General features: G+C 38.1%; 1 protein-coding gene across 2 annotated transcripts in view; it reads right to left on the minus strand.

Annotated features, from left to right (window-relative positions):
* Positions 1 to 52: 52 nt before the first annotated feature.
* LOC145484137 (spastin-like) overlaps positions 53 to 10,772 on the minus strand; it is an 11,428-nt gene continuing 708 nt past the window's right edge. Inside the window, exons 2-18 of one of the 2 annotated variants that reach the window (XR_014048985.1) lie at positions 10,149 to 10,241; positions 9,438 to 9,521; positions 8,848 to 9,155; positions 8,376 to 8,521; positions 7,655 to 7,683; positions 7,390 to 7,454; positions 7,157 to 7,231; positions 6,662 to 6,733; positions 6,149 to 6,224; positions 5,690 to 5,781; positions 5,457 to 5,536; positions 5,075 to 5,117; positions 4,698 to 4,777; positions 4,127 to 4,197; positions 4,004 to 4,044; positions 1,747 to 3,181; positions 53 to 136 (exon numbers count right to left, since the gene is read on the minus strand). Coding sequence is in view for 1 of the 2 variants with exons in the window: in XM_081462765.1 (XP_081318891.1) it covers positions 3,062 to 3,181; positions 4,004 to 4,044; positions 4,127 to 4,197; positions 4,698 to 4,777; positions 5,075 to 5,117; positions 5,457 to 5,536; positions 5,690 to 5,781; positions 6,149 to 6,224; positions 6,662 to 6,733; positions 7,157 to 7,231; positions 7,390 to 7,454; positions 7,655 to 7,683; positions 8,376 to 8,521; positions 8,848 to 9,155; positions 9,438 to 9,521; positions 10,149 to 10,241 (1,475 nt within the window). In the remaining variant the exon portion in view is untranslated. Of the gene's footprint in view, positions 137 to 1,123; positions 3,182 to 4,003; positions 4,045 to 4,126; positions 4,198 to 4,697; positions 4,778 to 5,074; positions 5,118 to 5,456; positions 5,537 to 5,689; positions 5,782 to 6,148; positions 6,225 to 6,661; positions 6,734 to 7,156; positions 7,232 to 7,389; positions 7,455 to 7,654; positions 7,684 to 8,375; positions 8,522 to 8,847; positions 9,156 to 9,437; positions 9,522 to 10,148; positions 10,242 to 10,772 lie in introns of those variants that run through there. The other variant, XM_081462765.1, reaches the window with a different exon arrangement.

Consider the following 10,772-nt stretch of genomic DNA (forward strand, 5'->3'; position numbering starts at 1 on the left):
TGAATGATACTATTGATCTCAGACGTCTTTTTTCAGCCCTTTCAACGCACCTTTGGTCACGTGGTGAAAGTAATCACGTGATGACACATATATCTTGGCTACAGTTTGCAGCACAGGGCTGTTCTAGGGCAAGATTCTGAAAAGTAGCAAGATCGTCAGTAGAGTGTGATTACGGCCAAAATCGAAATTGAATTGTAATGTCATGCCATTAAAATATCTAATGCTAATACAATTAAATATGGAGTTGTGGGATCTGAATATTCAATTTTGGCATTGAAAATTCTTCTATTCTGTTCTGCTAGTCATGTTTTTTCTTTTTCCGACTGTGCATAAATTTTTATAAATTACGTTTTGGCGGGCATACTAATTATCATAAATATCGTTTACTGATCAGTGAAGCCCAGTCCTACTCGGTTCATTGAGTGCCATGCCGAATTTCCGAATTCAGTGACTGAATATCAGATCAGTATTGAATGTTCGCATAGAACCATTGGATATTCAGTTGCATTTCAGAATTGCACATTTCAGTGTCACAACTAAATATTTGAATATCAGATCTGAAAGTCAAAATAGAATATTGTATGACAAAACTGAATACAAAATGTATGAACTCTCACATTGCATGTAAATCTCTCAAATAAATTGATTGTCAAAACTCAGAATTTTCAAATCCCACAACTCCCCATTTAAATATCAGCATTAGATAGTTTAATCAGCATACCTGCAAAATTCAACATCACAATTTAATTGTTATTTTTGATGGCAATCACACTCCATAAGTTCGATGTTAAAGGTTAAAATGCGATGTATTTTGCATCTGTTGAACTCTTGAATTGTATCTTGCTAGGAGGTGCCAAACGAAATACACTTGCAAACAAACTAGGAAGCACCTTCTTCGACGACAGGGAAGATTCACTGATAGTCACTCATTATAAGATCAGACCGATCATGAAATTCGTCGTCATTCACTTTTTTTGGAATCCGTGAATGAAAGAAATGGTGCGTGCAACAAAAGCCATTAAAAGCCATTTCAACAGACATCTGGGATCAACAGTATAGTTTTTCCAATACGAAATGTTGCAACATGCCACATTTTGTTGCGAAGCCCTGATTTACCATCCGGTTTTCCTTTCAGGTACGGAAAGGAAACCTTTGCATTTTTCCATACGGCGTCGTTTTAATAAAGCTTAAATTCATTCACCAAAACTATCAATTCATTATACATTTTGAGTTTCCTTTGTGTTCGTGACAAGCGGGCAAGATGGGCGTTCTCACATATGGCTCGTCACGCGATGTTTTCTTCTAGAAAATCTGCTGCTGTACCGCAGGATCCCTGCACGGTCTACTCACCGAATTGTATTTCTGTTCTATTCTATAGTCAATTCTATAGTCAATTGTAAAACGAATACACTTTAACAAATGAAACTGCAAAGTGCAGAATTTAGGTCGTAACTAAACCATTGCCCGTAAAACAACACTGCAGCTAAGTGAATCTGTTTGGGCCAGTCTTAAGTGAACGAATCGACAGGACCTGAGTACTCGAGAAGAGCCCCAGTGAATTACTGAACAACTTTCGATTCGATTTGATCGAGCAAACAAGACTTCAAAACTATAAAATGACATCGCATCAAGTTATTTATAAGTAATATAAACCATGTGTGCTAGTATTGAAAAGTAACCATTTCTGCCGTCTTCTGCTTTAGTTAATTTATGATCAACAAAATAAATTCTTTAATCTATCCTTACCTTTGCCTGCAAACCTTTTCCTTTGTTAACAACTTCTCCACCAGACAAGCGTTACGTTGTCTCCCTCATTGGTCAAACAGGTTCCACGTGATGTCAAGTACGGTCGGCCGAACCCAGACAATGATATACCAACAAAGTTCAAGACCGCAGATATTTTTAAATACGTCAAGTCACGATGAGCTATGTGCTTTGAAACAAATAAGAAGTAAGAGCAACATAATTTTGAGCCTGTTTTCTTAATCGATTTTGATGGAAAACTTGCTGTCGAAACAAGCTTCCTTATTATGAAAAAATTTCTACCCGAACCGACTTCCTTGTTCGATATTCCATCTACCCTCCTCAGCTGGAGTACAAAAGATAAGTTTTCGTCACGCAAAACTTTACTCTCTTTAAACCAGTGACCGACTTGGCTCAAGTACTAAGGGCTGGATGAAAGACTTTTAGAAAGACTTTGAGAATATTTCTACGAACAAGAATTGATTTTGTCAATCTGGCTGCTGATTGTGCTTTAATTGTAAGAGTTTAAATCATGTACGAGACGGAAAACAATTAGAACATGGACCACCGAAGAAGCATACCAAACAAAAATATATAGAGAGAGAGAGAAACGAAATTTCTCTTCGAGTGTTGAAGAATATTTTACGAGCGAGCGCAGCGAACGAGTGAAACATTTTTCAACACGAGAAGAGAATTGTTGAGTAAATTATAAAGAACCAACATCTCACTCCTTGTTTTATTTTTTATTGAGCCGATCCAACCATTCTTTGTATTTGCGTCAAACGCTTTTCTACAGGCGATAATAAATTAACGAGGATTCACCAACACAGATACGATCAGTCCTATCCAGCGGTCTTCTTTTTTGGTTAGCTTTTCTTTAAAGGAGCTACGTCACGGTTTGCACATGTTGAATTTTTCAAGTTCACCGTTTGTAATCCGTGTTAATCTTCTCCATCCTTAACCATCCTTGTTTCTTTATGGTTTATTATTATCTCTTTGGTGTTTTTCTTTCTCGGTAAACGATTATTTTCAGGTTTCTTTCAATTTAAAGGTAATTTTGTACTCGTACGTGGCCAAAATGCCGTGGCAGAGTTCCTTTAATATTAAGCCCCATTCACATTAAAAGCAGTTTAGTTAACCTTGGTTTAAAGACGCTCTGTAGATAAAAGCTGGCTTATTATCGAAATTTTCAAGTAGCTTTAAAGTTCGTTAATCTTCAGGGTTTAACTAAACGTGTTCTGTTGGTGTAAACAGGGTGTTAATCACTCATTCTTTGTTCCATTTAAGCCGGTGCTCAGAAGTCCACTTCTGTCAGTCCCTAAGCACTGCTACCATAAGAACTGTTCCACTCCTCGAAGAATTTCAATGAATGAGGCGAAAGACTGGGTCGAATTACTCTCAATGAGTTTCTGAAGTCGCTATATTGAATATCACGAACCTGAAATGAAAAGAAAATTGTTCAAAAAGTTTCTTCTCGCAAGACCTCTCAACATAGCATTCTCTTTTTAATATCAAAACTACAATCAGCCTTAGCTGGTTTTTATGCGGGTCTTCTATCCTGGCCGAACTGGAATTTGGAGAATGATGTTGGTTTTTGTGGAGGGAGGAAAACTAGAGAACCCGGAGAAAAACACTTGGAGCAAGGCGAGAATCAACAACAGATAGGGCACCGGGCAGGAATCAAACCCAGGCCACACTGGCGGCGAGCGCTCTCACCACTGCGCCATCTCTACTCCTCTAATTAGCCCGTATCGATGAAACAGGCCAAGCTAAGACACAACTGGTTTTGGTTTGTTTCCTAATTGGTTGAAAAGAGCAAGAATTTCTTGAACATATATGTATTAGCTACACGAATGCAAAACCACTAAGTAAGATGTCAATTTGGCTGAGTATTCAGAATTCCTCTAAGCTCAAAGACGCTTTCTATTCGACCAAGAATGCCCGTTTGCTTTTCCAAAATTTTACAGTGCCGAATGGAACAACATTTTTCGGAAAAGAGCACAACCTCAGGAGGTAAAACCACATTTTCGAAAATTTCTCACCGAGAGTTTCTGTGCCATTTGAGTTTGCTCCCGAAATTTCCAGAATATTCCGTTGAATGGTTCGCCTCGGAAATTCAGTTAACTTTCCCAACCATTGTCCGCACCATTTGCCCCCGTTTCAAACATTAATCCGGAATTTTTGGTCGAATAGAAAGCGCCCCAGTTTAAACGTTAGCATTCAAGTACCAAACAAAGGTCTTAAATATCGAATACTTCACCTTAGCTGCGTCCACGGACTGGATTTGGTCGGGTCGAAGTTCTGAAAACAGAGAATAACACGCTGATTAGTTAGACTTTTAATTTTCAGTTATGAACCCATAATAACAAAACTCATGACCTACCCCTAATAGGTCCCAACGCTGCATCACGAGCGAGGGCTGTCAGGTCACTACCAGAGTAACCCTCAGTTTGCCTGTTATAAGTAAAAGCATAAAAATGCATTAGAACATCGTTCATACATGCATATACTGTACATTATGCAGTATGTACAATAGAACTTTTCCGTACCTCTTGCAGGCAGTAATAATTACCATGAAGAGAAACGAAAGGTAAAAGAGTTAACCCCCCATAGGTTTGAGTCCCAACGTACCCCCCCCCCCCCTCCTTAATAAGACCTATTTGGGGGAAACAACTCTCTTACACTCCGTCCTCTTCGCATCACTTGCGAGTTGCATTTTCTTAAAAACAACTAACCGATATGATTCGGACTTCTTGGTGGGTGTGCTTTATTAAAATTAGACTACGAGTAGTCCCTCTTTCGCTTTATCCATCGTGCGCGACGCGAGAGGAAACCACGAAAACAAAATTGCCGCGCGAAATTTCGCGCGGCCATTTTTTTTCTGGCGGCTTATTTACGGTCACGCTCGAAGGACTAAGCGAAAGATGGACTACTCGTCCTCTAAATCAACATACCTGGCTAACGTCTCCATTTCACTCTCAGATAGTGGATTGTGATTTTTTACTAGAAGCTTGTACAAAAGGACTTTCCTTGTCTGAAGGCAAAGAAAAAGCAAGAAATCAAAACTGGAAACTTATCTTGCGCGTCATTTTGGCATCAAAGTGATAACAGATCCCACTCGACAAATATTCATAGCAACAATTTTGAAACTCGCTCCAGTTACCTGCGGAATTTCGGAATGGCCTATGTAATTTCGCATTCATAAAGCGTCTATACCATAGACCGTATAAAAATGTATCTTGGTTTTTGCTACTTTTATTGTGAAGACTTCATAAATGGCTTTTAATATACACAGCTTCCTACATGTAAATCAAGAACAGCAAGTTCTAACCTCTTTGTCCGGTAGCGGTACATATACTCTTTTTACCATCCGCCTGCAAATCAAGAAAAAAACTAGACAGGTAAGTGAAAGTACATCAAGACTGCAGTGGTTGATTTATCACAGATTTTTCAGCTGAACGCCTAGCATCTATGAGAGATGCTGGACTCCGGATCAAGCTATCCTCCAAATTTCAACAAGCCCTGGTTAAGATCATTGTTGAGTTGTTGGGCAAGACACTTTACTCTCTCACAATGCGTGTCTTTATACAGGAGTTAACAGACAGGTACCGAGGAACTGTACGCGAAACCAAACAAAATGCCGCAAGTTTGTGTTACAAGCAAACAAGGGCATAGAACCACACATCTACCAACAGGCTGTCCCACAGACCTACCTAAGAGCTGCATCATCAAGTTCTTGTGGCCTGTTAGTGGCTCCCATCACTAATATTCTCTCATTGGGGTCAGCAATAACCTGAAAAAAGTCCAAAAAAAAGACCCTTGTCAACATTCTGATCAGAAATTCTACTCAGAAGCCATTCGAGGTAATGCTTAGTTTGCTTTTCGCTTTAACTGAGCAGGACTTCATTTCTCCATAGGCTTTATTACCAGCAATAAGAGTACTCACTCCGTCAAAAGACACTAGAAATTCTGTTTTCATTCTTCGACTGTGCTCTTGTTCGCCCTCTTTTCTCTCACAGAGTAAAGAATCCACTTCATCTGAAAAGAGCAAGTCCAACACACATTACAAAACACCCACGTGAAAAACGATTAGCTAAACATCAAGTGTTTGCCTCCGGCGTGGGGTGGGGGGGGGGGGGGGAATTCGTGAAAAATCGGATGGGGGTGTGAGGCAAACTTCCCAAAACCCTTACCCAAACTTAAGACCAAAATCTGCGATTTTCCCTACCCTATTTATGACCTGACCAAAACTTTGATACCCTATTTAAGACCAAACTGACCAAAATCGATACCCTACATGTACTTCTAACCAAAACGGCTAGAAAACCATACCCTTTGGGATTGCAGATACTTATATAGCCCATATAAGGAAGTATTCCCCACAAGGGGGATTTGCTTTGCTTACCAATAAAAATTATACTTGGTTGAAGCTCTCTAGCGACAGCGAATAGAGCTCGAACAAGTTTTTCACCCTCACCAACCTGTCAGAGAAAACAAATTTCATTTAGCCGTGCGTTTGTGCTCTCATAATGCACAACATACTTGACAAGAACAAAGACAAACGGCACACAGGACCACATAAGACAACGTGAAGTGGCGTGACTATTGTCCTTGTCACGCTTTTACGTGTCCTGTAAGCGCAGACATAAAGTCTAAGACCAAATCAAACTCCTTCGGTACTTTCACTTGAAAGTACAAGTACTTGTATGCCAAAATACATGTAAGTATATTCCTGATAAAATTCTCCGAAAATTAAACGGCTTGTAGCTCAGAAAATTCTTTCATTTACATTGGACTTATTACTTGGGAGGTGAGGTGGCCTCATGGTTAGTGCTCTCGTCTCTGGATCGAGCAGTCTTATATTAACTGAGCTACACTATACATAACAAGCCCACACGTAATATTACTGTACTCTTACCCATTTAGAAGTGAGTGAGGAAGCACTTATATTGAAAAATGTCGCTTTTGATTCACTTGCAACAGCTTTTGCCTAAAAAATGAAAAGAAATTCAAGAATCAATCTTGAGTTCATTTAGCACCCAGATTAACAACTTACAATTAATATTATGTTAGCATGAGCTAACAGAATGATGTTTCAGTGACAGAAATAGAGTTTGTGTATTTGTACATTCTAAGAGAAAAATTGTACGATAGATGCCTCTCTTTCAAGATGCCTACTGTAATATAATCATTCTGACTTATGTGTTATTCACTGGTAAATATAATATCCACTTCTTGTAAATGTTTTTTTTTTCTTTTTTTTTTTTTCATCCTAAATAAAGTATGTACAAAGATCAAGTTTGGCTACACGATCACTGGACAAAGTACAAAGTTTGCTTCAAACCACTTAAATTGCATGTAAATGGTCAAAAGAATTAAAACTGTTTATGAGAAAAAATAACAGTCAGCTAACCAACATTGTTTTTCCATTTCCTGGGGGACCAAACAACAGAAGACCACGAGCTGGAGCTCTTAAACCAGTAAAAAGCTGTTCAGAAATATAAAAAGATATATACACTCAGTCATGTATGCAACATCATTTTAATTTAGGAAAAGAAAAAACACGAGAAAATAAATTATTAGGTGATGTCAATTATAGCTTTGTATAAAACCATTATATAACATATGAAATGAAGGCTAGAGTACCTCAGGTCTAAGATATGGAAGGATTACAATCTCTTGAAGTAGTTTCTTAGCATTCTCTGCACCAGCTGTAAAATTAATTTAAAAAATCTTAGTAATAATAAGGCATTTTCCTGTGTAGTGTTTCTGAGTGTATATTTTCAGACAGACAGACCTGTAAACAGACAGACAGACAGAAAAACAGACAGGCAGAGAGACAGAGAGAGAGTACTTAGAGATGACTGGTCTAATTATATAAGCTGGAAATCAACATCATGGAGGAATTTACCTATGTCATCAAAGTGCACAGGGGACCCACTGAAATAAAAAAAATATAAAATGTAAAGTCTGTCTAAAAGATGGTCTATGACAAACATCCAATAAAATATAATTTTATTTACTTTTGATGCAGTAATTTTATTCTCACTGTTAATCCATTAGAAGTGTAAAGATATGCCAACTAACGATATGATACATATTACAGTACACTTCATGAAGGTGACCCAAAATCAGTACTAAAACTAGTTACTGACAAATGACCAAAAAAGTCCATAACAGGCAGCTCTTGCTACTGAAATTCAGCCAATCAATCTCTCAGAGTCATCACCACAGAGTACACCTGTGACCATTTTAAGTGGGCATTCTCAGCTGCTCGAGAATGCCATGGAACAATGTATTGAATTGATCAAATAACTCCGCACTGGCACTAAACCAACTGGTACTCATAAAGAACTAAGAGTAGTGGTTCACATGCAAAACAAATTTCAAAAACACAATCCATATTTTTTTATGACCTCTAGTCTCTTTAATTAATCCAGAAACGCTAACGTCCTCACATTACAAGCTACAATGTACATGTACAAGGTACAATCTACATGTAATTTCTGAACTGTGTCCCACTAGAGGTCCAAACCAAAACACTAGGCCAAGGTGAATCAAGAACTTTGGTGACCCATCACATTATTTACATAACAATGCTTGTATCTACACACATTGCTAAATACATGTACCTTTCTATTATTTCATCCAAGATGTGATTGGCTAACTTGGAATCAATGTTTTTGATGTGTGAAATTTTTTTCTTGTAGTCATTTATTTGCTTCAATCTGCCATCCTCTGCACCAGCTGTGACACCAGGCCTTCCTGGAGGTTTGGCCTAAAAGAATAAATTATATTGGCGGTGCGTTTCAATTATAACAATAATAATAATAATAATAATAATTACAACAACAATAATAATAATAATAATAATAATAATAACAATATTTACAGAAGCTGACTGCTGATTGCTTCTAAAACATACCAATGAACAAATGCAGCTGTACTCTAGTGTACATATACATTCATACAATGCAGCTCAATATACAGCCAACACTTTGCCAGCATGGATTCTTCCAAAAACTTGATGTAAGCAGAGATTGACTAGGGTAGACTGCACTGAAGCATTCAGAACCTCACACACAACCAAAAAACAACACTCACCTGTGTGGGGTTTCTCCTGCTTGTCAATGGACTGCATCCTGATACAGTAGGTCTAACACTTGGCACACTAGACAAAGGATTTGTCTTTTTGACTGTGCGACTTACACCTTTAGAAGCCGGTTTAGATGCACCATCTTTGGGATTTGCTGTTTTCCGAAGCACTGCAGCATTATCTTTTGTTGAAGATGGTTTACTAACATTATTCTTTGGACGTGCTGTTCCTTCAGCTTTGACTTCTTCTGCCATTTCTTCCATAAGCTTAGCAACTTCTTGATCATCAATGGTAGATGCTGATAACAACAGGGCCACTGAAAGGAGAAGGAAAAAAGGTCAAGGCTCATGACATGAAATTGTACAAAATGAACAACACATTAGGTAACGTCTGTTTTCAAGTTGTCAGTTCTTGCATTCTGGACACAAGTTTGTATGTGGGACATCAGGCATGGGGTAACATGGAGCATTGCTCCTCTCTCCATCCCACCTCCACTACCACCCCCAGTGCTGCAGGCCCCCTCTCTGAACCCTGGCCTTCCAGCCTCCCTGCTTGGCCCGTTCATTATTCTACAGAAAATGGATTGAGCTGCACATACCTAAGTCATCTAATCTTTCTCTTGTATTCTTCAGGTTTGATTTCATTTTATCTTGAAGTTTTCGTGCTTTCTGCCATTCCTCACCTGTAAAAAATGACATGTGAAATTTTAGATACATTGTACTACTGCAGTTACAAACTAAGATACTGTACGTTCTTGTGCTTGACTGTAGCATCAAACCATAAGCAATATTTGAAACTCTCATGAGGTACTACAAGAATTATAATTTACTGAGTGAGATACATTTGTTTAGTGGATTAAGTCTACATTTGGGCCAGGGGCCCATACAGTCCCTGCTTATCCTTGTTTCTGTAGCACTTAAAAACAACTAGGAGTATTTCTACACATATTCCTGTCCACTCAAATGGGATGCTAGTCCACTGCAGGGTTACCCCCCTTCCCAGCATTATTACTGGCCCATACCTATTTATACATGTGGGTGGAGAGAGGCACAGCAAGAGTAAAATGTCTTGCCCAAGAACACAAAAGAATAACCCCAGCCAGGAACAGAACCTGGATCACTCAATGTGAAGTCCAGGACGCTAACCATAAGGCCACCATGGCTCTGTTTAGTGTAGGTAAGAAATGAGTAAGTCATGTCAGAAACCCTAGTTACCTTATGCAACAGTGTGAACTTCCACTGCATATTTATTGACTCAACTCTATCTTCAGCGAAATTCTTTTTAGCTGCATTAAATAATACACAAGTACCTTCTTCATCACAACTTATTTGAAGACCAGTCTCCAACTCATTTATTCCTTTTTTGTAAAAATCCACAGCTCGTTTCTTTGTTGCCAGGCCTCCTTTAAATAGTACAGTACAAAACAAGTTCAGGCCAATATAAGCTTACACATATGCCTTAATAACATCTATAAATACATCTCTTCATACACATGCTATAAATAAGTAAGCACATAAAGCCAGACAAAAAAATTAAACAGCTTATTTACACCGTACAATATGTGACAGTTGTTTAAATACTCAAATATAAATGTAAATGTCTTCTCTCAAAATTTCACATGCATGTACAGTTGAATCTAGTCTGAGTGCATCCAGACTTGATTGCCACGACAGTCTGTGCTAAAAATGGTCACATTTAACACATCACAATTAAACAAATAGTTTCCAAGTTAACCAATCAAAATCATTAATCAGATTTTGAGGTAGTATCATTTTGTCATTAGAGAGCAAATGATTTTTTTTAGCACTCTCACTATTCAAGATTAAGTTGTCTCTTTCAAGAGTAAGTCATCAGAACAGATGACATTATTTGCTCATGCATAGCAATGTAATGTGAATTTCTACCCAATTAAAAATGACAAGTAAAAATAATT

This window comes from Orbicella franksi, chromosome 4 (assembly GCF_964199315.1).
Source record: "Orbicella franksi chromosome 4, jaOrbFran1.1, whole genome shotgun sequence".
Taxonomy (NCBI): domain Eukaryota; kingdom Metazoa; phylum Cnidaria; class Anthozoa; order Scleractinia; family Merulinidae; genus Orbicella; species Orbicella franksi.